The sequence below is a fragment of the Hermetia illucens genome, chromosome 4 (genome assembly GCF_905115235.1).
Source record: "Hermetia illucens chromosome 4, iHerIll2.2.curated.20191125, whole genome shotgun sequence".
NCBI classification, from domain to species: domain Eukaryota; kingdom Metazoa; phylum Arthropoda; class Insecta; order Diptera; family Stratiomyidae; genus Hermetia; species Hermetia illucens.
In genome coordinates, this window is record NC_051852.1 from 151,488,956 (window position 1) to 151,516,318 (window position 27,363).

General features: G+C 43.0%; 4 protein-coding genes and 1 non-coding gene across 8 annotated transcripts in view; 3 read left to right on the top strand and 2 right to left on the bottom strand.

Moving 5' to 3' along the window:
• Positions 1 to 566: 566 nt before the first annotated feature.
• LOC119654248 (U6 snRNA-associated Sm-like protein LSm8) lies at positions 567 to 1,001 on the top strand. The gene has a single exon (XM_038059492.1). The coding sequence runs from the start codon at positions 655 to 657 to the stop codon at positions 943 to 945; it is 291 nt and encodes a 96-aa protein (XP_037915420.1). The 5' UTR covers positions 567 to 654; the 3' UTR covers positions 946 to 1,001.
• Positions 1,002 to 1,006: 5 nt separating this feature from the next.
• LOC119654244 (TNF receptor-associated factor 6) lies at positions 1,007 to 3,018 on the bottom strand. The gene is made up of 5 exons (XM_038059486.1): positions 2,861 to 3,018; positions 2,677 to 2,798; positions 2,311 to 2,611; positions 1,750 to 2,258; positions 1,007 to 1,424 (listed from the first exon to the last, which is right to left on the bottom strand). Exons 1-5 carry the CDS (start codon positions 2,924 to 2,926, stop codon positions 1,235 to 1,237), a joined length of 1,188 nt encoding a protein of 395 aa, XP_037915414.1. The 5' UTR covers positions 2,927 to 3,018; the 3' UTR covers positions 1,007 to 1,234.
• Trnaf-gaa lies at positions 1,615 to 1,687 on the top strand. Its single transcript has one exon. It is a non-coding gene; the product is annotated as a tRNA-Phe (tRNA).
• A 100-nt stretch (positions 3,019 to 3,118) lies between the features above and the next one.
• On the top strand, positions 3,119 to 8,470 carry LOC119654245 (protein lin-37 homolog). 3 transcript variants are annotated; one of them, XM_038059489.1, is made up of 5 exons: positions 3,119 to 3,401; positions 7,157 to 7,428; positions 7,483 to 7,786; positions 7,842 to 8,031; positions 8,094 to 8,470. In XM_038059489.1, the coding sequence occupies exons 2-5, from the start codon at positions 7,410 to 7,412 to the stop codon at positions 8,247 to 8,249; spliced, it is 669 nt and encodes a 222-aa protein (XP_037915417.1). In that variant the 5' UTR covers positions 3,119 to 3,401; positions 7,157 to 7,409; the 3' UTR covers positions 8,250 to 8,470. The 3 variants fall into 3 exon arrangements, with proteins under 3 accessions (XP_037915417.1, XP_037915415.1, XP_037915416.1); XM_038059487.1 differs by having other exon boundaries at positions 3,119 to 3,328; XM_038059488.1 differs by having other exon boundaries at positions 3,119 to 3,328; positions 7,160 to 7,428.
• LOC119654246 (orcokinin peptides type A-like) overlaps positions 8,432 to 27,363 on the bottom strand; it is a 65,809-nt gene continuing 46,877 nt past the window's right edge. Inside the window, exons 3-5 of one of the 2 annotated variants that reach the window (XM_038059491.1) lie at positions 22,500 to 22,563; positions 8,823 to 8,847; positions 8,432 to 8,756 (exon numbers count right to left, since the gene is read on the bottom strand). In XM_038059491.1, coding sequence (XP_037915419.1) covers positions 8,576 to 8,756; positions 8,823 to 8,847; positions 22,500 to 22,563 — 270 coding nt within the window. In that variant the 3' untranslated portion in view covers positions 8,432 to 8,575. Of the gene's footprint in view, positions 8,757 to 8,822; positions 8,848 to 21,173; positions 21,774 to 22,499; positions 22,564 to 27,363 lie in introns of those variants that run through there. The other variant, XM_038059490.1, reaches the window with a different exon arrangement.

Consider the following 27,363-nt stretch of genomic DNA (forward strand, 5'->3'; position numbering starts at 1 on the left):
AGAAGTACACCATTCTGCATACATGGTCGATGTTGCGGGGAGTTCTCGACGGATTTTCCCATTGACCTACCACCGACCACCACCACCAGCGCCCATTTAGTTTTTAAGGAGGTAGGATCGTCCGAGTTTAAATGCTTGGCACTTAGTGCTAGAGTCCGGTAAAATCCGACATCTACCGATATTGGGACAACTTGAAAATATAAAAGGCAACACTGATGGCGGTTTTCACTATTTTTCATACCTATCACTGGTTGGATTTTTCAATTTTTTGGTAAAAAACACCGAGATTTTTACTTTCCACCCCCTTTAAACAAAGTTTCTTGTAAATACTGAATCCCTTTGTCAAAAGGTTGGATTTCAAATTACCGCTTAGCCCCTCAAACCAAACAATTACCATGCTTTTTGTACAGGTATCTTTCCAAAATAACGTAAATATGCGTTTTTACCTGTTAACGATTTTTCCGAAGTCGATGCAGTTCTTCCATACAATTAACTTGGTGGTCCCTAATCCTCTTATCAGTCCGAAAAGCTACACCGAATTTCAAACGAACAAGAAGAAGACAATGATGTGGTGCAAATTTGACATTCGATAATTGTCATTCTCCTTTCCAGGCCGAGTAGCCCGCTACATTTCGAAAAGAGTTGGTGCAAACAATGGCTTCAGGCTTAGAAGCATATGTGAACAGCACAGTGTCAATCATCACAGCGGACGGGCGGAACTTCGTTGGGACGTTAAAGGGCTTCGATCAGACGATAAATGTTATTTTGGACGAGTCCCATGAACGGGTGTTCTCAACGACTTCTGGAATAGAACAAATAGTTTTAGGTCTTCACATTATCCGTGGCGACAATATTGCGGTGATAGGACAAGTGGACGAGACCATTGATACGCGCCTGGAATTCGCTTCTATTCGGGGCGAGCCACTGGGACCTGTAGTTCATTAGGAAATGGAGTTTGTAAGCCAGAATGAAGGAAATAAAGCATTTTAACTCGTGTATCACTTTATTGTTTTTGTCCTTTTTTTCGAAAATTTCTTTTCCTACAAACATACAAAATTCGCAGCGTTACAAAACACCTAAACTACGTTATCGTGACCGCTAGGCACATTTACTTTGTAACATGCAGACTACCCACTAATTCTAAATGTAAGTACGAGATTATTGCTCTTGTCCGGCATTGACTGGGTGAGCCGTGGAAGCAGTGGGGACGGGTCTTCTTGGGGGTGCCTCTGACTTAAACTATGTTGATTTCTATTTTAATGATGAGCTTGTCGTTCAGTACAAATCCGCGGTTGAATATGTCGGCAATGTTGGCGTAGTTCAAGAATCCGAATCCGCGCGGGTTCACCTCCTCTGTGGGGCGTTGGAATGCTAGAATCTCTGGCTTGGACATGATGGTGTCGTGCTGGGAAAGCGACTGATCCCTGCAAAGAATAAAATGGCATTTAGAAGACCTGAGAAAGGCTGCATCGAGATTTTGTGTGTTTTCGTAAATATCCTGGCGTTACAATTACTATTTTGTATTAAGGCTCAGGAATTCTGTCCTAACGGAAAAATTTGGAGGAGATTCGCAGTCGAACCCATCCCAAGATACGCCGAAGACAAGAACCCACCGCCGAAATAGCTCAGTTGGGAGAGCGTTAGACTGAAGATCTAAAGGTCCCCGGTTCAATCCCGGGTTTCGGCAGTCTGTATTTTTTTTATCGCTATGAACAAAACATTACTATAAAGTAGGAAGTTTCTGCTCACCTCGGGTGCACCATGCTGATTTTTATTCGTCCTTGGAATGGCCAGTCCAAGTGGAAATCGTTTTCCGATTGCATCATGTGAACGTGTAAACTGAAGCACTCGCGCGACTTTGGTGGAATGTTCATTCGAGCACAAAACTTGTAGCCGTGGGGCGATGTGTAGGTTGCGTTGCTGTAAAAGCGGAAATTCGGATCGTCCAGCATGAGGTCCATTTTCGACCTGAATTGATGCAGTTCCCACACGATCACTCCATAACTGTATCGCGGTTGCACCATATCGCACGCTTTGCATGCCGTCGCCAGCTCCTTAGTGAGTTTCTCAATTTTTGATTCCTGCTCGCGGGAGCGTTGCTCAAGGACGACAATACGCTCGTACATGGCTTTTATCAGGTCTTCATCTGCTTGGCTGCCGCTGTTGGCCCGTTGAATCGGAACTTTGCTCGGTGCGTCCCATTGCTTCGGATCCAGCTCATTCAAGAAGTTCGTGCGACTTAGGGCGCCCATTATGAGCTGAAATTGAAATCTTGTTAAAACCTGGTTCCTTGAGAGCGAGTATCCTTACATTCAGATGTGATGATATATCATTCCGCATGTGCAAGTTCAATTCGGTTTCGGTGTTGGCCACGAAATTACAGTTCAAGCGAGCGAAGGAGCACTGCAGATTTCGCATCTTACGTTGGTATTGGCACTGGAGCAAATGTTCGTCCATTTCAAGGGGTGAAATCATTGCCGGGCATCCAGCACTTGCATTGGGGCAAGCGTTGCGAATTTGTGAAATTTCACGCCTTGTAAAGTTGTCAGGGAATATATCCGTGTCACTTGAGAGCGGCTTGTTGTCGAGCGGACAGCACTGACTTTGATTCCTAGTAACAGGTGGAAGCATAGAAATGACTAATGCCGTGACGTATATAACGCACCAAACTCTCACCTGAGCCAAGATTCGATGCACGACTTGCAGAATCTATGTCCGCACGAGGTTATAACTGGATCGCGGAGCCAATAAATGCATATTGGACACTCGAAACGAGAATCAACATCCTTGGAGCCATCCTGGAAATTAAAGGATGGAAAGTGTACATGTAATAGGTGCTGAGGAGATTCCATGCTATTACCTCATCCTGCGAGTTAGAGCTCGACTTGAATGAACTCATTGAATTAGATTTTTGAGTACCAGCCATTCTTTTTCGTTGATTTAAATATAAAGAAAAGTAAACATCACAAATATTGTTTATGTTGTCAGTCAATGGATTGAAATCCTACTTGGCATGTCACTGATGGTTTTCATTAATTTGGGCTATAAGCTAACCATCCACATTTCTGTGATATGGCAATGCTTTCCGCACCCAACTGTGTTCCAATAATTTTGGGTTGTTTAGCGCTTTGAATGGGAATTTAAAAATAAAGAAGGAGAATGTTTGACGTGCTCTATGAAAACAAAATCCGAGTTGTGTGATGATAATGACAGCTTTTCCTACAGCCGCCGTGGTGCTTTTCTAACGTTTTACGTGTTTTAGTGGAGTGTGAATATATTCCAGTGCGTGTTTGTTGTGGCGACGCCAGGCAAAACGTTTTGTTTCGAGGTCAGTTAACAATCAATCCTGTCGCCACTTAAGTTATTTCAGTTCGAACCTTTTTTATATAAACAAAAAGAGGGTAAGTCAGTCATTTCTGCTTCAAACGTGCCGATTTTAAGTGGTAGCTGCTGTTTTAGATCATTAGTATCATCCGGGGCTCCCACAATGTCCCAATTTTTTCATTGAATACATCCCAAAAGGTAAAACGGATGCAGAGACCCCGACCTCAATGATCCAAGATGCCGAAGCCCAGAGTGTTAGACCCTTTTGTGGGAGTAGGGTAGGTGAATGCGTTTACGCACAGAGTGTTGGACTCCCGCAACAGTACGCTGCCGGACTGCCAACTAAACACCTCCCTGTCATTAGAGAACTAGCTTGGAATCGTTTGACACATTACTTTGGACTAGCCCTCCCGCTCTCCCAGCTTTGGGAGCCTTCAAGTAAGGGAATTCCTTTCACCAACGGGAAGGGAGTTGTCAATTCAGGGAATCCCTTGCCGTCCGATCCCTCCGCCGGTCGAGGTCAGCCTTCTTCGCAATAAGAAGAGACCGAACATAATGTGCAATACGGTTCCAACTGCCAGCGCTCTTCAGCATCTCTCTGACAATGTTGTCTTTCGAAGGCCGTCCCATCTCTTGCAAGAGAAAAAGGTGTGTTCAGCGTCGTCCGCCACTCCACTGCAGAACTCACAATTACGAGATCGCGCTTTCCCAATCCTGTGCAGGTAAGAGTGAAAACCCCCATGCCCACTTAGAAGTTGGGTAAGGAAATAATAAATCTCACCGTGCGTTCCGTTCAACCAAGGGCCTAAATTGTCGATGAGCCGCGCAGTCCATCTGCCCCTTGGCTCTTTTTGCCAAGAAAGTTGCCACTCGGTAAGGGTGTGTTGACGTTCTTCACGAGCAACCACCTCTGTTAAGTTGTTGTTTAGGATCTGCGGGATCCTAAGTTCCCATCCACATGACCGGACTAAATGAGGAGCAACTTACTCCCACGTTTTTTAGCCCATGGATCCCTAGTTTGGACCGTAGCACCCCAAGCATTAAAAATTGAAAAAATCAAAAATGACTGACGGTTTCGTCCAGGGCAGAGGCAACTCATCAGAGTGGGAGTAAGTTGCTCCTCATTTAGTCCGGTCCATCATCATGTGGATGGGGACTTAGGATCCCGCAGATCCTAAACAACAACCTAGCTTTAGCCTTAGTCTAGCTTAGACTACAACGACTGGCGTTTTAAGTCCAATATAACTCGCAACCTTGTCGTGTTTTTGCGATGATAAAAGGGAGCGTCTTTCCACCTGTTGGTACTTTCGGTCACGCTGCTCCCAGGGCAGAGGTGAGGCAGCGTCTGATGAGTTGCCTCTGCCCTGGACGAAACCGTCAGTCATTTTTGATTTTTTCACCTCTGTTAAGTTCTCGCCCTTATCGCGGTAGATAGCTTTACGGTCCTTGGCAAGGAGAGCAACGGGGATCACTCCCCCGATCACCATCGCAGCGCGATAAGCAGACGCAAAGCTCCCGCCTCTGCACTTGAGCAAGGCGCTTACGATGCACCTCCTTTTCAAGAGCATCGGCGCATACCTCCGCGCCATAGAGCAGAACCGACTGTGTTGCTCCCCTAAGGAGACGTCTCCTAGTAGATATAGAGCCCCCAACATTCGCCACTAGCCGACTCAAGGCCGCGACTCCAGCTGCAGTCCTGTCCGCTGCTGCTTTGATTTGCTCGAAGAAGCTCATCTTCGAGTCGAGCATTAAACCAAGGTATTTAACCGCTGGTTTTGACTCTATAATCATCGATCTCATAATCGCCGGTCGATGTGGGACGCAGAGTCGGGATTCTCCTTCTGGTCAAGATGACTACTTCGGTTTATTCCAACGCAAGGCTGAAACCGTTAGCAGTCATCCGCTTACCTGTCGCATCAACATGCCAAGTCTGCTTTGCACCTGTCCAACAGTGCGTCCGGCAACAAGTGCTGCCACCTCGTCTGCATAACCGAACAGGCGCGACTCTTCGGGCGTATCGAGTCTCAGCAGACTATCATAGGAAGCGTTCCAGAGGTCCGGCCCTAGGATGGAACCCTGTGCTACTCCCGATGTGATTTCCATCCTCCTTTACCTCTCTAGCTTCTCATATAGCAGGGAGCGGTCTTTCAGATAATCCCTCAAAATTCCCAAGAGATAGCTTGGAATGTGAAATGAATTTTCTAATGTGCCTAGCATATCTGTTCATCTTACGGAATTGAAGGCATTTCTGACATCAAGCGTTATGAGGAGCACTATCCGTCGAGTTTGGCGGCTGTGTGCCTCGGCTCGATGAATCGCATCTACTGTTGATCTCTCTGTTCTGAATCCGAACTGCCTTGGGGATAAGTCCCCGGCAGCGCGGATCGCTTCAGCGAGTCTATTCCCTGATGAACTTCTCGAGCACTTTCCCGGCCCTGTCAAGCATACACAGTGGTCGGTATGCAGACGGAAGCTCCGGGTCTCCTTTATCCTGCTGATCAGCGCGAGTCTGGCCACTTTCCGGCGACAAGGAAAAATGCCCTCCTTTAAGCAAGCGTTGAACGCCCCAAGGAGCAATTCTGCTCATTGGCGGAACATCAGCTTGTAAACTTCCGCCGAGATGCCATCAGGACCTGGCGCCTTCTTTTTTTTCCATAGTGCTTCTTCGAGCTCTCTCTTTATAGCGCTGCGGAGTCTCCTTTTTGCTGATCTATATTGGCGTATGCCTTCTCGTTGGCGTGCAAACGTTGTGCCAAACTGCGGAGCTTATGACACTCCCTCCTTAGGTCGGCAACTTCTGCTTACTTCCGCAGCGAATTGTGCTAGCAACTGGTGCGCGGTTGCACTCCGGTGCATGCAAATTTGTAAAATGCGGATCATGCCGTTCGCACTCTAGCCCTTTCCAATTCTGGCCCGAAAATTGGACACCGTCCCGAGCCCCCAGTGTGTGCGACGCGCCACGATCCCTGCAGAGAATGCAATTTTCGCTTTCATTGCAGGTCTTCGTTTAATGATCCACTTTGCCGCATCTTCGGCATGCTGTCCTCCTGTGGGGTCCCCTGCAAGCGTGTGTCCATAGTCCAGACACCAGTAGCACTTGGTGAGAACTATCCGCATTCGCACCCTGCATACTACCCATCCAATTTTGATTCTCCCGCCGCTAAGGAGTTTCCTCGCATATTGCTTGCGGACTTCCACCACCCTACCCGGGCATTGGTTACCTCTGGACATTCACACGTTATCGTCTCCTCCACTTCGACCTTTTCTGTGAGGCAGTTAAGACCCCGGATTTCTAGAGAGCACATGAGCTCTAGGCTGGAAACAAGAGCCTTCTTCCCCAATAACCCTTTGACCGCTTTGCAAAATGTACTCTTGTTAGCCATCTTTGGGCCCAGTTCGACGAGAACGCCATCTCCGAAAAATTGCCACTTTAGCCGCCAATTTGGGATCGTGGAAAAGAATCGCGTCCCTAGTATCAACCCTCTATTTAGCTGTAGAAGTTAATGCTATTGTTGATGAGTCCAGCCTGGAAGAAGTTCAACTAATTTGGACCTCAGTGCACAGCGGAGTTCCTATTAATACCAAAAGAGCCACACTAACTAGTACGCACGCAGACTATCTCCTGTTCTCGAATGACGGCATGAAAATAATATCTAAAAATATCGTGAATGTCTCAATCTCCAACCGCACCATCTTTCACTGCAATAAATTCTAACAACTTCCGCCGTGGCACTCCCTTTTCAAAGAGCAGAAATGTCTGACTGACTTTTTTATGGCACGAAATTAGCAACCTTAATTGACGACCCAAACACTGACTTCTGATACCCCACAGCAGACATTAAACCTGGAAACATCAAATCGGTCCCGAACAATTTATTCGATCGGGCAAAATGTAAACTCGTGCTCATAAACGGAAACCCACACATAGTTATCTCGTAAAGTTCTCAATCAAAATCCGTCTTATCGACATCGCTGGTGCTATAGGTCCAGCCTGCCAACCGGCTTCGCGGGATCCTTCTACGTGATCAAGAGAACTCATCTAGGCGCTGCGAATCACTTCAAATTCAAATAAATAAACGTAAAGAATGCCGCCCAAGAAAAAAGGTAATAAAAGATTTAACTTTAGCTAAATTACATAATTTTGTTACTTTCATGCAGGAAGTGAAATTCAAATTGCCCGTGGTCGATTGAAAGGAGCTCTGCAGGATTTAGTTGCTCCAAGTGATGATGAACAATCAGACGAGTCAGAGAAGAAATATCCGGTTCCTACTCGAGGACGTCCTCCTAAACGATCTCGTAAAGAACCTGAAGAAGTTTCGTCAGCGGGACCAGTACATGAAAGTTACATTATGAAGCTCTTCGACAGAAGTCTGGATTTGGCCAAGTACAATGAAAACACTCCGTTGTACCCAATTTGCAGAGCTTGGATAGCCGATCAGCCCCGTTCGAGTTCGATTAGAAAGTAAGTATTTGGTGACTTCCTCAAAAAGTTGTAACATTTATATCCTGTATTCAAGTTTGAGAAATCAACGCAGCCCTTCTCCAGAGAAACGTGAGGAGGGTGAAGATTTAGTGAAGGAATTCAAGAACGGCACAATCGACGAAGTTACAAGCATGCCGGCTGTGAAAAAATTTCATGTTCCGCGAGTGCCGTCGCCTACAGATGAACAGCGAAATGCAGACAAAAACGATATTGATCTCGATTATGTAGGATGAGTATGTGTGACTCTTTTCGTTCGTTTTATTATTTTCTATTTTTGTTTGGACAGGACTTGAAATCGCCGCTCGTTACGAAAGATGTGCTCCTGTTGGCGCATCAAAGACGATGGAAAAATGTGAGAAGTAAGTGGATGAACCAGACTAAAGCTCACCAACAAAAATATGTTACGAGTTTTGAATTACTGGAAGCGCTTTATAAAGGATAGCCCTGAAATCACCTTTCATATTACGTTCCGAACACACCATATGCTCTGTTAGATCTATATGTACCATATGCAGTCGATACAGTATTTCCTGCGTTCGCCCGAAGAACAGTTTGCAACTTTTTAACATCCTGGACCCAATAAATTACCTTCTACATATCCTGAAAGTAAAACTCAACTTTGCTTTGTTATTTTCAAAGTAAATAAATTGTATTTGCAACAGACCAAGTATACATTTTGTGCTCTTCTTACATTTAATACCATCAGCGGACATTCATTTTACAATATCATCAGGTTAATTGATTCTTAGGCATTACATTCCACAATTTTTACAGATTGCTGAATCCAACGCGATCAATTTCATCGAAATTCCTCTTTGCAAAGTTCATGAATCCTGATCGGTCGATTTCGTCAAAGTTGCCGGACGCCTTCTTTGATGTATCCTTCTCATCCCGGTCGAAGGTGTTCAAGTAAGAGTTGTACATGCTTGGAGTCATAGGTAGACGGCGACTGTGAAATAAAGCAAAAGTAATTGTATTCGCTTGAAAATTCAAAAGATTTGAAAAATGAGTTTACCCTCTGAAATGTCCTTTTCCGAAAACTGTTTTAATCCAAGCAAGCGTGTAAGCAAAGGAGAGAAAGTTAGACGAATTTTGAATAAAGGGTAACGAGTGGTGAAATGTATCTGCGAAAAATTGAAATTAAAAAATCTATGAAAACCTGACAAGTTTCCTAAATATACTTTTCGTTAAAGCAGGTAGAAAATACGTTACGTTTCAAAAGAAACGTTCATGGTTTCTGGATTTTCGAACTGATTTATCCGGAAATGCTGAATTGTATTTTAGATTCCTGATAGTGTCATCTAGTGTTTCATATAAATTTTACTATTCTCGTTTCTAATTGTGGGCAAGCACCGTTTTCTCCAGCGCCATCTTGCAGTTGAAATGAATAAACCGTTAGACCATGACCATAGTACACAGTACCATCTAGGATTAAACACTGAGATGATTTTTGATATTTCAGGGTACAACCCAGTTACTCTTGTTCCTACTCTTGTTCCTTCTTGTGTCTTCTCTGTGGGACATGACTCCTGTTGTCCAATTGGAGCATCGAAAACTTGGGACATAATGTGTATTGGATATTTGTGTTTTATAGTATGTTTCGTGTAAGCTTTCTAGGATAAGAGATACATAAATATCTGGCATGGATTTAGATGAAATTAAAGAAACATTTCAAATTGAAAACTCTGAATTGGTGAACAATGTGACAGCAAAACAATTCCGAATACAACATTACGGAAAAATGTCTCAGATGCATTATCGTAAGCAGAACAGAACACACTTAGACCGAAAAACTGTTTTGGAAAATCATCAAAAAGGGCAGCGTGAGCGGTTCGTAGCTTTTTTACAATCTTCCAGATCTTCCAGATGAATGCGTGCCGCAATTTGCCGAACAATTGTGTTATCTTTGTGGATTAAGAATAATTCCGCCCAGGACTGCACAGACCATATTAACGCTCTTCTGGTCATTGTGGAGCAGTGTGCGGAGTTTGTTCCATCAATTCTTCGTCGATTTCCAGAAAGTTTTCAACAGTGTGAATGCTCTACGCAGGAAGGACACTCCGGACTTCTCCGTAACAGTTATTATCAGAGCGTCATTCTGGTGGTAAAACATGTATCAAGTTTCCTGAGTTATGTAATATTGCCTATAGGAGTAGAGCATTCACCACCTCCTTATCTTCAATCTTTATCGACTCGCTTTGATCATCTAGAGTATCAAGCTATCGTTGTTTCGGCCGGCCAAAAGGCGACCATAGGTCGTTTCCTATCAACTTCGATGATCTTGGCAAGCAAGTTCTCGTCAGTGTGAAATTTATAACCATACCATAAAAAATGTCTCTCTCGTAATTTGCTCAGGATCGGTGCAATTCCCAAACGATGGCGGATGTCCTCATTTTCGATATGATCATGACGTATTGCGCTACTGGCCCAAAGCAACATTTTCGTCTCCGTTACCTAATCCAAAGTTTATGGCGACGTTGCCTGGACTATCGCCCTCTATGGTTCTATGTTAGTTGTTGCGTCAATCACCAAGAACACCAATTCTGGAGCGTCACTTCATCCAAGTTGCGCTGGTAGGTGAAGCAATTTCATAACTCAGTTCACCATTAGTTGATAGCATTTATCTCAGATACTTAACTTGCGCAGTTTTCCTTAACTCGTCGCCATTGATAGTGATAGTACCTGCTTCATTGTCAATCGTCAAAGATTTTGTTTTATTCAGATTCTTAGTCGTAGTCTTAGTTCATCATTTCACAAATATGGACAAGTTGCTTTATTATGAGACGATAGGAAAACATAATCTGCATAGCTCAGTGTGTAGGACGTCGGACATTGGATGTCCTGTGTTGCAGTGTCCACAAAAAGAAGAAAAAGCAGTGGTAAGTGTGCTTTTTTGATAAACGCCGACCTAGACACAAAACGGTTTTGATATACTTGCTACACTTTGAACTTTACTTTACTGATCACTGTAAAGCAATCTAACCTCTCTGACCCTAAATCTTGCCATAGAACATACCAGATGAGTTTCTGTGCAACACGGTCAAATGTCTTCTCTAAATCCAAAAATCCAATGTAGAGAGGGTGATGCTTCTCAAGGTGTTTCTCGATGAGTACCCGCACCCGCCTCCCGCTCAATCAGATGGTGTTCTACCTTCCTCAATAACCCAATTGAAGAACTCACTGAGTTCATTCGTTTTATAGCTTTTTCGACTTCAGTTGCACTGACAGTTAAGTCTCGGAGGTCTAACGTGAGTACTTGTCGAACTGAATTAATCCCACGGTCTTCTTAAAATACGAATTGATTTTGTGACTACAATCAGAGCCCTGATGGAACAAACACAACGGTGCTAGCCTATACTGAATACACACTTGCGAATGCAAGATCTACCTAAATCTCTACCGAACATTGGAGCACGGCACCCGTGACATAATCACAACCGTCATGAAACTCCCACTAGGGGGCCAATTTTTATAGTCGAGTTGAAAGTGCATAGACCAGGAATTCTCCTTCTTCTTCGTTTTCAATGGCGCGATAGGCCAAATCGGCTCTTGTCCCCCGGGATAAACTTCCTCCAGCCATCTCGATCCTTCGATCGCGTCTTTCAATTGGAAAATTTCAGCGTTGTTATCGTCCACGGAGTCCTCCCACCGTTTGCGTGACTTTTCCACTGGGGACCGTCCTTCGGGTGTGCCTTTGAAGAGCCTGTTACGTATTCGCTTGTTGTCCATCCGTTCTACGTGATCGGCCCACTGCAATTTTCGTAGTTTTACCACCGTCGATGCTAATTCTCCAGTCAGCTCCATCCATCAACGATTCAAATCTGGGGTAGAGAGATAAAGGGGCTGACTCTCAACCAACTTAGCCATCTCACCGTTGGACAAATAGGTAATATTTTCCGCACTTACTTTTGTTAGGCAAATCTGGAGGGCTGGGCAATGCCTTCGGTGACTATATTTCACTCCATTTGATACATGAGATATATTAATACAATTAACTCCCCTTTTGTAATTTTGTCTAAAATTTAAAAATTCAGTTGCCCATCTGAGGCTGCTTCGCACCAGTACCTTTTTTGTTGAAAGGAAGCAATGAATGCCATGTGACCGTTACCTCGAACAAAAACTACGACCGGTCGTCGTTCAGATATCGTCAGATGTGGCGATTTGAAGGCGAAGGTGGCTAGTGCATAGGTCAAACCTTAAAAAAATTCAGCGTTGTTGGCGCAACAATTATTATCTGGTTTAGGCCTGTCCCAGACATCCAGGCTGACGTTCACTAATTCAATATCCCCGCGTCCGGGCCTATGCCATTGCCCTATCTGAAGTAGGATCTGCCAGGTCTTCTTTTTCTAGCATAGATATTGTCCTTATAGACTTTCTGAGCTGGAGCTGGAGCTCCTCATCCATACCGATTAAGTGATCCGCCTATCGCAATCTATTGAATCGGACTTTATCCAGAACCAGGTATCGCTTATAGATTTCGCCATTTATTATGTTACGGTATCGTCCATCCTCTTGTAAAGGGCAAAAAATTCATCGAACTGGAAAGATCATTGTCTTGTACAGTAAGAGCATCGACCCTGTGTGGAAAGGCTTTGAACGGAACAGGTTTTATAACCAGAAATAGGCTCTGTTGGCTGGCAATGACCGTGCGTGGATTTCATCTTCGTAAAAAAATTACTGCGACTTTATTGCTACCTAGAGACAAGAAGCAGACGAATGTCAAATAGATACGTAGCGCAGAGTACTTAGGAAGGAGTGTTGGCTTTTCGGAAAGTCTTGAAGAGAGTCAATCATCAAGGACTAAGGACTAACACGACATTTGTTAAGAATTTCGTCTGAGGTATGCGTACGTATAAGGTCAGAGGGAGGCACAGTACTCCTATGTTAGATTTTATGTGGTTAAGCGAGGTAAATAGGGTGGTGACACTGTATCATGGTACTCGGACAAGTCTCCTGGAAGTAAGCGTAAATGACGTGTTGGATTAGCGTTCACTACATTTGCCAAGCACTTTCTAGTGTCCTAGGAATTGTTATCTGATATTTGCATTGCGAGATAGACCGACTCTGCCTAACATGGGGCGATGGCGTAGGCCAGAACGCCAGACAGCTTTTAGGGATATCGAATTGGTGGACCTCGGCGCAAAACCGGGATGTCTGGAGTTCCTTATTAAGGCAGGCCTAGACCGGATACCGGTTGTTGCGCCGTTGATGATGATGATGATGAGATACCTACCATAATGGTCTAAAATAGGAAACATCATCGAAGCACAGTGTAACACACCAACAGTGATTTCCGATTACTCGTAGAAAACTTTTCGGCGTCAAATCACGATACGAATTCCACTGTCACCAGTGATATTTAAATCACGACCTTCCATACAACAGCCTTGTGATCTCATCACTCAGCTATCTGGACCCTTACTTGCCTTAGCTTGTGTATTACGCCTGTAGGGATAAAGAGCTTCGACCCCTTAGCTCAACATTGTCCACTTTCGTGATCCGCCTGCTGTTTAGCAGTAGGCTTCACTAACGACACGTCAAATATCTTGAACAGCCTTGAACGACCATAATCGAAAGTGTTTTCTTCTCTGAAACTATTCAAGTTGTGGCCTGCTTCCCAAAGGGGTGGCATAAAGACGCTATAGAAAGCTTTCTCGAAATCGATGAAGAGCCAGTGCAGCGAAGATCTAAACTCTGTACACTGTTCCAAAATGAACCGTAGGGCGTTGTTCCGATCAATGCAGGAGAATCTGCAACCAGCTTGTTCCCTGTTGATTAAGCTTTCAAGATGTTCTTTGATGTGCTCCAGAATTATTTTGGCTATTATCTTTGGAACGGCGGGGAGCACGCACCTCCACCCCTCCAAATATTACACTCAAAGCAAGTTTCCTTCTTTGGGATCTTGGAGATCACACCCTTCTTCCACCTGCTCAGAAAGCAGATCTGCAGCAACTGCAGGTGCAGCGATGAATAATTTTGCGGGGAGATTGTCAAGCCCAGCGCATGTGATACGGTTAAGAACCGTGGTGAAGTGTTCCTTCCACCTCTTCAGTTGTTCATGAGAAGTTTACCGTTTAAGTCCTTCACAAGACCATCGAAAAATTTGCGACTACATGCAAGCTCATTGGCGATGCGGCATACATTCCTGAACTCATTGCCATCTGCGATATCTCCTGTTTCCCAAACCAGCGCAATAGCAAATTCTCTCTTGTCACGGCGTGCACTACGCTGAACTTCTCGGAATTTCGCTCGATATTGAAGTTCGAGCGAATCACGCCCGCCATCACTCGCAGCGGTCAGTAGAGTCTTCAAATCCTTTCGTTCACCGATCCACTTCCACCATTTTGCACTCAGCCAGATCTTTTGACCGACGACCTACGCAGGTCGCACCCGAGAAAAGAGCACTTTTAATGGCGGCTCAATGCTCATCGATATTCGCAGGCGGGTTACTCAGTATGTCTCTCGTTCCATCAGCTAGATAGCTCGTGGAAAGCATCGTTTTCTACCATACCGAAAGTCCCCGTTGGTGCGTAGCATTGTACAATTGTGATGCTCTTTAACCTAGACCGGAATCTTACAGTTAGAAGTCCGTTAGAAACCTGCTCCCAGGTCAAGAGAGCGTGCCTTGCGGTAGCCGTCAGACGCAACCCGGCACCGGATTTGTGTCTGCTACGATTTGGCTTTCCAGTGTGGTAAGAGGAGAGGAGAGAGGAGAGGAGTACTCTCCAGTGTCGCGCCATTTTACTTCGCTTAAGCCCAAAATGTCCAGTTGGAATTATCGCTCAAGTTGGGGCAAGCAGTCATTCTGGGGACCCTCGCTACCGTTACTGAGGAGCTACTATCTGTTGTCTGATGCCTCATTCTCGTGTTCTAGACCTTTTTGTTTTCTTGAAACACTCTTTATTCGAGACCATTTTTCAACCTTTTTGACGAGAGTATCTCAATTCTGAGCAGCAGGATTAAACCGCACAGCACGTAATCTATTTCCTCAGTTATTTTTGTGTTTCCAATCCGATCCGAAGTTCAGTTTCGTAAACAGATTTCCAGTCTATTGCCGCATTCGCGAAATCGTCCTAACAACTATGAACCAGACCGGATTTACTAAGAACGTTGGGGCTACTCGAAATGCAGCACGAATATCAAAGCCGCTTCGTGTCTTTGCCAATGTTCATCAAGGAATCATCTTCCCGTCATTCCTCTTTGTTCTTGTTAAGGGTACTGTTACCCAGGATACACAACGTCTAGCGGTCTACATATACTCTCATACGTCTCATAACTCAACTGACCCCGAGTAATTTGTCCAAAGGTGGAATGATCGCCTGATGCAGTACCGTCTCCCACTAAATTTGAACAAACCAGAATTTTCCATGATCGATCAATAAAACAGGCACTAGGACTGTCAGTTGCGCGACCTGCCAAGCTGTGTTGTTTGCCTTGTCACCCTCTATGACACTCAATACTGGCCGACTGTTAAAGGCAATGAATGCCGCCTCATGGCAATGGGGACAAAAATGTTCTGTTAAACCAGCGGCAGCACATAATTTTGATAAGGATATCTACGATCGACGTGAAGTTGCATCGATGGTGGAAAAATTTGGAGAGAGGTGACTTCGGTAGTATGACCATGTAATTCGCATTGACGAGGATCCACTAACATTAAGTTGAACATCGAGGTCGATGGGAAATGAACAAAAGGTCGACCGAAATAACGATGGCTTGATACGTCAGATTGTGATTTGAGACCCTCTCGACTTTATCCAGATTAGGCCTATGATAGAGCAAAATGGCGAATTCGATTTGGGCGACTGGACAGGAGAAAGGCTACAAAATAAAAAGCAGGTTATCAATCTATTGCCCTCATCCCTGGAGGACAGTGAACCTGTGGATTGAGAGTAGGTTCAAACAACTATGCTTGAAGGACGATTATGTAATTTCTATTAAATTTTCCATCTTCTCATGATGCGTTAAGTTCCTTTCGTGTTTTTCTTTAACTCAAAATCACTCATTCAAATTTTTTCCACTGTAATCAAATTACGTTATGTAAACAAAAGATTTTTTAAGCACCGCTGACGACAAGATATCAGCTTTCAAATTGTTGTACAAAAGGATGAAATTATAATACAGGAATGAAATTCTGGTAAGTAAACATGTGAGCACGTTTACCTTCCTAATTTCTCATCCTTCAATAACTCTGGAAATGATTTGTCTCCCACGTCGATTCCTTTAAGGACACAATCTAATTTAACACAAAACATATCGTACCTACGTAAGTGATGAAATCAAGAGTACTTGGAAGCGTATTCTGGCGGATTATACAGGGCCTTGGCATATAATGCTCTTGATCCTGTTCACGAGAATGGAAAAATTAGTCATTGCGGATAATTCTTCCTCTGCATTTTCAAAAAAGTTTCCTTGGCAGTGCCATGAATGTTTCGGAGGAGGAGATTGAACTTCGAGGTCGCGAATTATTAGTTTATGGGATATCCCTGTCTCATAAGAACGATAGTGAAAACATTTAAATTTCTAACCACATTCATCACTTTCAGACCTTACTCACTGGTCAGCTTACATTGTTAACTTCACATTTAAATGGGAGTCGCTCTTTAGGCTCATCCTTATCCAAGAGGTCCTAGCGTTTCTACTAAAAATGCCTCATGACAGGAGAGCTGTAAAGATGGAGGGCCAGTGTCCGCTTGTTTAACACGTGCATCTAAAATGCCGAAGCCTTTAGTTTTAGTCCTTGTGGCCCAGGTTTCCCAAGCTGGAAGGGATGTGAAAATAAATATGATGGGTCTCTTTTGAAAAAACCTTCCCAGTCTTAGTGGACTTATCCATTTCCATCCAATTTACTACTCGGAGGGAAAGGTAAAAAGTCTGGACGTACTTAATTTTTTTGAAACCACCAAAAACCTCCAAATTAATAGAATTTTGGATGCCGCAATTTTTTTTTGGAATTCATGTCACTTTTACACCGCATAAAGGGCAAAGAACTTCCTAACAAAGATAAAGTATTCGAGGAGGGTCTAAGATATATTATTGTTTACTTCGCTGTGGTATCGAAGGGGTTCCTCCTCTGAAGAACTTTCAAATTTACTTTTGAGGAGTTTGACTTCCTCTTGAGTATAGTGTTCGAGTACATGCAATCACTAAGTTCAGTGTAGAACTCCGCCATTTTATGTTATGGTATGTCGTATAGCATGTTGGTCCCAAGCCCATATAAAGGAGGAAGATTGGAGGCAACGTACTTGTACTATCCTCAGTAGTATAAAAATAAAATACTGAGATCAGGCAAAGAGATAAATAGGAGTATAGTTGGAGTTATTCCACTATGTTAAATCCTACCTGATCTCTCGTGGTGACAGGTCCCGCGACAGGCCGACCAAGAAAACCCATGAAATGTCGTTCAAAGCAACATGATCGATTTGACGAGCCCCAGTCCTGTCGAGAAATGGGTAAGGGTTCTTGATCCATAGATGGCGTCAGGGCGTAAGTAAATTAGTCTAAGCAAAACAAATATGCGTCTACACGCTAAATATTGGCGCCCTGACTGGAAAGACCGAGGAACTCGCAACAATCCTTCGGAAAAGGCACATTGATATCTACGCTCTGCAAGAAACCCGATAGTCTGATGACAAAAGTTGCGAAATTGCACGCCGTCAAAATTGCTATAAACTTCTCTATTTTGGTAGCCTACACACTCAATAGCATTGCCATTCCAGAGGGTTTTTGTGAGACCATCAAAGAAGTGGAACGATTTGATGATCGGTTGATGAAGCTCACAATTATATTAGCTGATCGCACTATTCACTTCTTCACCGAGGCCGACTTGTTGCTGAGAAAGATGCCTTCTGGCAATTTTTCGATACAAAGACTTGCAACGTGCCTGCTAATGACTATATCATCAATGCAGGCTTCTTCAATGCTCAAGTTGGTGAAAAAGCAGACGATAAAAGGTGCCATGGTGGAGTGTCCAGATGGCTCAAGTAGCGCTGGAATTTGTCATTGTGGCTGGATGTGGGATACCAGTCGACTCAGCTGTGAATGAGTACCTGAGTCAAATCAGGGTAATAATCTCGGGCGAGCGAAATGCTGACAACATTGCCTCCTACAGTGCACCGTAGTGTACCGTTACGGCCTTGAATGATGTGCCTTAAATTGTGCTCTAAGGTTCAGATCCATAGATTATTACCGCAACGATTATAATAAATGTGGCAAGTGTATAGTCGATTTTGCGGTCACCTCGTACTTGTGAATACATGGTTTATCAAACGATTGTCTCATCTTCCTACATTTTATATTGAGACCATCGCACCTCAACATCGGACGTTAATTGCCGTCCTGCGAATTAAGCCACCGATAAAACAGCGTGAGGAACGCACTGGCCCGGCGCGCATTAAATGGTGGCAGTTTCATGAGAAGAAAGGAGAAATGATTTGAATTACGCGATTACCCGGACAGCAACCCTGTCGGGCAACCCAAAACCAAGTGGCTGGGGAGAAACCTCCTTGAGGTGGCATCGGGAAACGCTCATTTGAAGTGGCTTCGGCCACGAAACCTTACCAAAGGTCTACTGGCACCATGGGAACTGGAATAGCCGTTGAATTCTCATGTTTCAGGAGAAATCCTGTCGGATGTGAATTCAGCTCGGTTGCTTGCGGTTGGCCCCCAGTGGGAGCTTCATGAAGGTAGTTGGTAACGTTCAAGCAAACAAGGGGCCCTATGGCCTTAAACGTGGAGTTGCGGTTTAATACAGGTGCCGTACTCCAAAGTTTGGTAGAGAATGACGAACTTTGTATAGACTGGTCTCAGCGGGGCTCTGATTGTGGTTACAAAATCAATCCGTGTCTTAAGAAAACCGTGGGATTAAATTCAATAGACAAGACGTAACTGTCAGCACAACTGAAGTCGAGGAAACAATAAAACGAATGAAAACCAGATGAAATCGCATCTGAGCTTTGGAAAATGAAGAGCTGGGACCCAGCACTGTGGCTCAGTGAATTCTTCAATCGGGTTATTTGACTGGCAAGAAAGTCCAACAGTTCCAATATGCAAAAAGAAAGGTAGCCCAGCAGAATGTTCAAATTACCGTTCAATCCGGTTTCTATCCCATACCTTAAAGATTTTCGAAAGCATTCTTGATAACCGTATTCGCGGAATCGTTGAGACCGTTGATAATTTCTCCTATCTAAGGTCGAAAATCACAACCGATAACAGCTATGACGATGAAATTCGCGCACGGTTGTTGGCTGCCAACAGAGGTTATTTCAGCTTACATAAACTGTTCCTCTCCAAACGTCTCATTACATGGTCAAAGTTCTCAAGACAATGATCTTGCCAGTCCTTATGTATTCCTCGGAGAGTTGGGTTCTTGGCAAGAAAAATTGCAAATTCTTGGCTGTGTGGGAGAGAAGAATCCTCCAAAGAATTTTTGGCGATTCCGTAGCTTACATAACGACGAAATCTTTGAGTGATACCGTGACCATCAGGTTGTGAATAAAATCAGGTTCAATAGGTTGCGGTAGGCGGGTCACTTAATCCGTATGGATGAGGATGATCTAGTCCGAGGAGTCTATAAAGGAAATATCTATGGTATAAAAAGAAGACGAGGCAGGCGTTGTTTGAGATGGATCGATGGGGTAGGCCAGGACGACAGATAGCTTTTAGTGATATCGAATTGGTGGACCTCGGCGCAAAACCGGGATGTCTGGAGTTCCTTATTAAGGCAGACCCAGACCGAATACCGGTTGTTGTGCTGGTCATGATGATGAATATTTTTAAAGAATATTTTAATGCAGAGTATATGGCTAAAGTGCAAAAAATGAAATTTTTACATAATTTCATCTACAATTGTATGTCATTTCATAAAGCAAAGTAGAAAAACAACATTTTTTAAACGTACGCATTTTTCTTTGCCTATGGAAAGTGACGAGATTCGCGCTAGTCAGTAAAATCAAAGGAAACCTTCGACTGCCGGGAAGATACTTGAGAAGCTCATTAGGAGTAGACTTATCAAAAAGATCGGCACTGCCGGGGACTTATTCCTAAGGTACTTTGCTGTTAGAGCAGGGAGGTCATGCTGTCATGCCGTCGATCTTGGCGGCTGGTGTTCCCTATGTATAGAAATATACGCGAGAAAATTCCTTCTATGCGCTGGACTATCTCTTGCGGATACTGAGGGATTATCTGAGAGATCGGCCCATGCCCTATGAGATGCTGGAGAATCAGAGGTTGACTGTGATTACGTCGGGCTGCGGATGACTGCATATGATTTCAAACTCGCGCTAGAACAAACACGGCATTCCGTAATGATCGGTGAGTTGATAGTAGAGTCAGAGCCAACGGCTAAGTACCTTGGATTGACGCTCGACCCCAAAATGAGTTTTTTCCAGCAAATCAAAGCTGCGGCGGAAAAGGATGCAATAAATTTTGGAGGTCCTACTTAGTAGAAGACACCTTCTCATGAGTGCATACAACGTTCTGTTTTGCGGCGCGGAGGTATGAGCTGATGTTTTTAGCAAGAAAGTTTTTTTAAGGTCTTGCGCAAGTACGGAGATATGAAGCTTTGTTTTTGGCATCTGTCTATCGTACTGTTTCAGCACGGGCTGTGTGATCACTGGAGAATCTCAGTTGCTTCTTGTAACACAAAACCATTTATGTATTTTACATATAAGCACAAAAGGAGTACTCACGAGAGGCTCGTGAAGAACGGTGACATACCCTGAATGAGAGACAACACTTCTGGGAAAACTCGTCGAAAGGCAGATGGGATGCGCAACTTATCGGAAATTTAAGTTGAACCGAAAACATAATAAGATTAATTATTTCCAGCTTCTTGGCAGCCAAAGGGGCTTGCAGTGCATGCTGCACAAGATTGGGAAGGTACGATTCCCTAACTGTGTGGTTTTCCAGGCTAGTTCTCTAGTGACGGCGAGGGATTTAGTTGGCAGTCCGACGACTGACCATTCATCTAAGCTACCTAAATAAAAACGTTGATTCCAGAATCTTGGTGTGGTAGGAATTTTCACTTAAGAATAATGAATGAACAAATTACATTTTACGTATGGTAAATTAGATTGCTTCTTATGGTCCGAGCCGTATAGGTTCACCTCCAGAGGTGATTTATCTGACAATTTAAAAATGCTATTTGCAGCTATCTATATTCGCGAAATCTCATTTATTTCTGAAGGTGATAGTGAGCATAATACAAGAAGCAACCATAACCTATGTAAAATACCTGTATAACTCAGGATTGATAAATTTAATGTAAATTTCAAGAATGGTTTGAAGGTTTTCATTTCTTATTCTGCACTTGCAATTTAGCAGGCAGGATACTTACCTGGGAATGTAGTAATAAAAGACGATAAACCATGATATAAGTGAATTTATTTTACCTTGTAAGAGAATAGTGGTTATATTATATTTAAAATAAAGCCATATATTCTGGAACAATAGATGATAATTAAACAAATCCTCAGGATGATTATGGCACCGATACGAACAACTAGTCTGACTCTTCATTGGTGTAAATCTCAAAATATTTTTTTTTTATATTTTTAATGATGCCCTTATATTTAAAATGATATTCCTCATTGTCACAACCGCTCATGTCAACATCATAGTGTTAGTTCCTGTTCGAACGGATATCCTTTCTACTTCCTTATCAAATTGGCTCCACCAATTGAATCCAATGTCCTTTTCAACAGGTGTCCTCCACCAATTGAATCTAGTGCCCGACGGAAATTCGTATGGATTGAACCATACTTGGGCCATGCATATCGATATGAGTTACGTCTTTCGGCAGCCAGGTTCCAGTCATTATCGAATCCTTCAGGCATTGCCGACCGTCGAACATGTTGTCTTGGATGCACCAAATTATCACTTAAGTCGTTCATGTTGACGCTTCGAATCAAATTTCCGCCTCCGATTGAATCTAAACTTCGTTCCACGTAGAGACTTCGATCTTCGTCTAAAAACGCATTGGAATAGTTGATTTTAGGACTGAATTCAAGACCGATGCTACCATGAACCACAAAGAGCAGGACAAAACTTACCACATAATCAACAGTTTTCAACAGTACAAAACACATGTAGGCAGCGATACCAACTTTGAGCGAACAAACACAATGACAGAATATCCAACAGGACCACTAGTTGACTTTAGTAACTACTTCAAAGTTCAGTTTATCAGAACAAACGAGGTCAAAACTCTACTTCAAGACTACTCTTACCACCAACTTGTTCTAGACAAACACATTCCTAACCAAATGCATAACGCGACTACATACTTACAACTAAGTTTTTCTACTTCTACGGTCTATCATTAAAACGATCATAGTTCACAAGATACTGGACAATGGGTCCAGAAGAACTTCAAAACTATCTTTAGATGAAACAAACTCTACTCAAATGTAACAAACTACAATTGTAATAATCACCACTAATTTTAAATGATTTTGATGAGAAATGGAGGATAAGTTGCGGACAACAACAATTAAGCACCTTCACCACATATTCCTCATTTATTGGGTAACCTAACATTCATTTTTAAGGAAAAATTTGAAATATTAAGGGTATTCGTGCTTAATTCGAGGTCCTCTTTTTGATAGTTCTGGTTTAGAAAATTTGGGATGGTTCAATTTAATGAAACGGAAAACCAATCGACATCTATCTAAAATTGCAATCCAAAACTCACCTGAATATGGAGCAAATCGGTACATATCATTGGGCCGCATTACATAATCCTCAACTTCGTTGTTCTGCAAGATACAAAAAAAAGATAGAATTAATTCATGGGGTGGGTGACTTGTTCTTCATTCACTAACAATTCGTGCAAGAAATTGGTTATCCAAATATCATCGTACATAATTCATCAAAAGAGAAAAATGTGCCACCGAGGCTACAAGTGTTGGCTTCACCAGGATTCAGAAATGTGTAATTGAAGCTCTTCATAAAATTTTATGAGACCTGTTTAACTTTGATGCTTAACCTGCTGATAGAAAGTGCGGTGAGTGGGGGGAAGGAATATAAATATTTATTATTCAGTAATGCAATTTGTTCGTCCTATAAAAAGGACAAGAGCGTAAGACCAGTGCCAGACTATATTGGAATATTTACTGTTGAAGTGGCAAAATGCTTAAGAAAATTTATCTTTTTCTCGTTAAGAGTACATAAGTATGGTTTCTTTATGTTCAGATAATTATCAGGTTCGGAAGTTTATAGTCAACCATGATCCAAGATTTATATAGTTTGAATAAACTGTAGTCCGCACGTGGGTGAAATTAAACAAAGCGGATGGCAGTGACTTGTTGATGAAGGAAAATTAGTAACAGTGTGTTTTGAATAAAGGAAAGATTTTATATACATATTGAATCGGAGATTTACGACAATAGATTTCATGTTTTTATAACCTGATTCCATTCGCAATTTCTTATTTTTTAGGAAAAAAATTTGAATTCTGTTTTTTAGAGTGCTTTGGGATGGAATGTGGTGAGGATCCTTGCAGAAGAGTTCATTGTTGTAATCAACATATGACGGGAAAGTTACATGGTATTTTGATAAAAAATTATTTGCCACCATCAGTTTCCGTCAATATATTCATATAAAAAAATTGGTCATGAGAGTGTGGCGGAGTGGTACCTGGCGCTTTATTTTGTCTAACATCAGTGTCCCCATATTAGGCACAAGTTTCCCAAATGTATCGAGCATATAGAGAAATCTCATGGGTCTCGCCACTTTCCAGCGACAAGGAAAGATCCCCCTTCAGGCAAGCGAGCAGATGGTGGAACCCTAGGCTGTGTATCACTACCGCGATACTGTCGGATTTTGGCGCCTTTTTCTTTATTATAGAGAGGATGCAGTCTCTCAGTCCAGTTCTCGCATGCCGAGAAATTGAGAATTTTCGATGCCTTCCACACTGCCACACAGCAAGCCTTCTAGTTCACCATTTATAACGGTTGGGTGTCCTCTGTAACTGACATTACGACAGTGCTAGCCGCAACTCCTTCCCACCCCAAAATGTCTTCTCCCTTCTCTCAGTGAATATTGGGAGAGACGAGACATTTCACGAGTAAGGAAAGCGCTGTGGGCCTCGATCACCTCGATGGAATATATTGTTGGTTGCTTGCCAAGGAGTCTTCCAGAACTCGCAACCTCAACTAGTGATAACACCATTGACTCTCTGTGAAGGTTACGTCGAGAATGCTTCCTTATACAGTCTAAGTAGCTGCACTTAATAAGTCGAGGCGCCATGGGGCTGGGTCCTTGTTTCGGTACTGTGTACTGATTACCACTGCGAACTGCAGAAAAACTCGCTAGTGTTTGTACTCCGTTGCATGTTGATCTGTAGCGTCATAGCCTTTTTTAGTTTTTCAAATAATAGTTCAACATCTACGGTTAACTTTGACGTTTCTATTTTGGTTTATTAAACCAAATGGAATTTTGGAAGGAATGGGGTAAAATTTTGAATTATTCAGGCGATTAGAAGTGGGTAAAATTTTTTTTTCAAGTTGGTTGTTCATTATCGTTTTTCTCAACCGAGTTTTTGGACCTCCCTCCTTTTTGATCTTTACCTATGTCGTTTTATTATTATTCTGTTAAGGGAAAGTCGCATTGCGTCCTTGAAGAACTATTGTGCCCCTTTTACTGGTTATAGTGTACCTTTTGATCATAGTATCTCAAGCAGGCTTGTAACCGTTAGGAACTTTAGTATGTTCCCTACTTCTAGATCTTTCAGCTTTGCATCTGGTATTAGGTGTTCTCCCAGATGTATCGACCTACTTTGCACAAGTGCCGGACACTGTCCCAGGACGTGTATAGAGGTTTCGTCCTCCTCCTCACAGAACCTGCAGGCAGTGTCCGTAGATATCCCTAGCTTCCCTAGATGATAGTTCAGCCGACAATGACCAGTGAGAATTCCCACTATGATTCGGAGGTTCTCTTTGGTGAGGTTTAAGCAATCCTTTGTGCGTATGGTTTCGTATCCCCCAATAAGCACCCTGGACTGCTACATCTCTGGTAGACCCGCCCAGTATAGTTCCCTCAACCGTTTCTCTTCATTTCTTAGATTCATAGCCATGAAACCGTTTCCGATTCCACAGAAGGGTTCTGGCCCGTGTAAAAGCGTGGGAAATGAAAGACGTTAATTTGTGTATTTCGTAACTATCCTGTTCTTTGCGCTGGTTGAGGTGTAGGTCAGTAAATATTGCCCTCAAAGTGTACAATAAAAGCTAGATGCATGCCATTCCTATATACGCTGATAAGGCCCTTTCTAAAGTATAAATTGAAGCCAAAACTGACTTAATATATTTGCTGTTGGGGAAAAAGATGAAAAAAGGAGGGTATTGAGGGTTTTTGGGACTAGAAATTAGGATAGGCGCTAATGATGGGAAGGTTCGCTTCAATAATCTCGATCTCCATAGCCTGCGTAATCTGTGAGTTGGGATGGGATTGGCACTTGGTCAAAAAGTCGAGAGGAGGACGGGTTAGGACGACCTCGATTTGGGGAGTTTGACAAGAGTCATATAAGATCTGGTGGAACAGTGCCAAAGATCTCTGGGCTCTTCGCGCGTTCCATTGGGGAAGTGTCAGACCAGAAAGTGAACCGGAAAAGAGGATGGGTCGGGTAAGTTGTTTTCAAGTAAATAGTTGGGATGTTGTATTTGATGATAGGACACAGGGATAAAAAGGCACTGGTTGCACGGCCTAGTGCCTTTGTTATATGGGATACGTGGGCCTGACGGAAGTTCATAGTCACCCTGAGATAGGTGACTTCTTTGACGGTAGGGATGGGAGAGTTTCGGATTTCGGGGGACACAGTTTCGACAGGGTACCGATGGTCTTCCTTCCGAATTATTCAAAATGTTTGTTTCTCTAAAATGGTGATTCTTTATTCCAAAGAATTGCATATAAGAGTCGAAAAGGCATGAACCTTGTTGTACGAACCCTCGTTCGAAGCCAATGACAGCATATTTATTACAGATCACGGTAGAGTTCATCTTATTTGGTGTACGTTTTCCGCTAATCCAAGCGATTTTGTTGAAAGTTCATGCCTTCAATTAAAAAGATATGGAAATTGTTCAAATGCACCTTTCCCTTACATCTCCGAGCAAAGGATTGTCCTGTTGGTAGGTACATCATCACATCAGATCACCTACCTACAAAAAAAAATAGTTGCCTAAGATCAGACCAGCTAAGGTTGCAAAACCGACAAAGCCACACTTACTCGGCAGGGCAGAGATGAAGCAGCATCTGATAAGTTTGTATTTGCCCTGGTTTGTGAAACTGTCAGCCAGCAAAATGAAATCTTTATCTACCTTACTTTTAGAAAACATTTCACTTTGAGGGAGTCGCTCATTCCTATTCAGTGAAAATGTTGTTGTGTTGTTCCGTAACTTTTTAAATTCAGTTTGATGATCTCGATTGTACTCTTCTATGAACCTGGTAACTAAAATAACCAGAGGTGTCTTTTAAAAGACCTCAGCATACCGAGTGATTTTGTGGCCACAGCTGTATCAGCAGAAGGTTACAATTTAAATTTCACAGATCGCAAGGGGAGGGGGTGGGGGTGTTGTTGTTCGAAGGATGTCAAATGTCAGACGATTCATCTATGAATGAGTATCTGAGTCAAATCAGCGTAATGATCCGGGGTGAGCGCACCGTCAATGAAGCAGTCTAACATGCTCCAAGTTCTAGGATCAAATTGGACAGGATGAAAAAGAAAAGGAAAATTTTTGCAGGCATTCCCAAATATTTAGTTTATTTTGGTGAATTTTTCGCTCCACTTAGTAAAACCAAGTATTTGGCAAGCCTATCATATTATACTCAAGGGACGAAGTGATAATGCAAATACTCTTTCGTTAAGAAAAATCTTGATTGACGGTTTCGTCCGGGGCAGAGCCAACTCATCAGACGCTGCCTCACCTCTGCCCTGGTAGCAGCGCGATCGAAAGTAGCGACAGGCTCCATTTGTATATAATGAGTGCGAATTACATTGAAGTAAAATCCGTCCCAAGTGCAAACTTATACCAGGCCGAAGTGAATTTTTTTGCTGAGGATGCTGGGAGTCATGAGTCCGCATTCGCTTGAGGACGGACCGGACCAATTGGGACAGAAGTGAGGCAGCGTCTGATGAGTTGCCTTTGTCCTGGACGAACCCGTCAGTCAAGATTTTTTCTTTTTGAACTTGGGTCTTTAACCCAAAAAGAGGCGTCCATAGACCACAAGAGAGGAAGTAAGTTTGATTCCTAAGTGGTCGGGTCCGTCATCAAGTGGATGCGGACTCAGGAATGCCAACATCCTCAACAAATCGATACTCTTTCGTTGTCAATCAATGTCGAATCAAGACCAGTAAAATTTCAAAATATTTCTCTGCGATTCATACTAAGGTGATTCTTTCATTTTCGACCCAATTCATTGGCGGGTTTCAGCCTTATGATAATTCCATTGAAATTTAAATGTTTACGTATGCTTTTGTGGTATTGGTTGGTTGAAGTATTCACCGTACTTCCCATACTTCTACTGACGTAAATTCAACTGCTGTATAATTAGTCCATCAAGGC

Coding starts and splice junctions, on each gene's coding strand:
- LOC119654248 (XM_038059492.1), top strand. CDS start 655: ATGGCTTCAGGCTTAGAAGCATATGTGAACAGCACAGTGTCAATCATC.
- LOC119654244 (XM_038059486.1), bottom strand. CDS start 2,926: ATGGCTGGTACTCAAAAATCTAATTCAATGAGTTCATTCAAGTCGAGC. Junction 2,799..2,860: donor GCTCTAACTCGCAGGATGAG/GTAATAGCATGG, acceptor TTTAATTTCCAG/GATGGCTCCAAGGATGTTGA. Junction 2,612..2,676: donor TGCATCGAATCTTGGCTCAG/GTGAGAGTTTGG, acceptor ACCTGTTACTAG/GAATCAAAGTCAGTGCTGTC.
- LOC119654245 (XM_038059489.1), top strand. Junction 7,787..7,841: donor CGTTCGAGTTCGATTAGAAA/GTAAGTATTTGG, acceptor CCTGTATTCAAG/TTTGAGAAATCAACGCAGCC. Junction 8,032..8,093: donor ACGATATTGATCTCGATTAT/GTAGGATGAGTA, acceptor TTGTTTGGACAG/GACTTGAAATCGCCGCTCGT.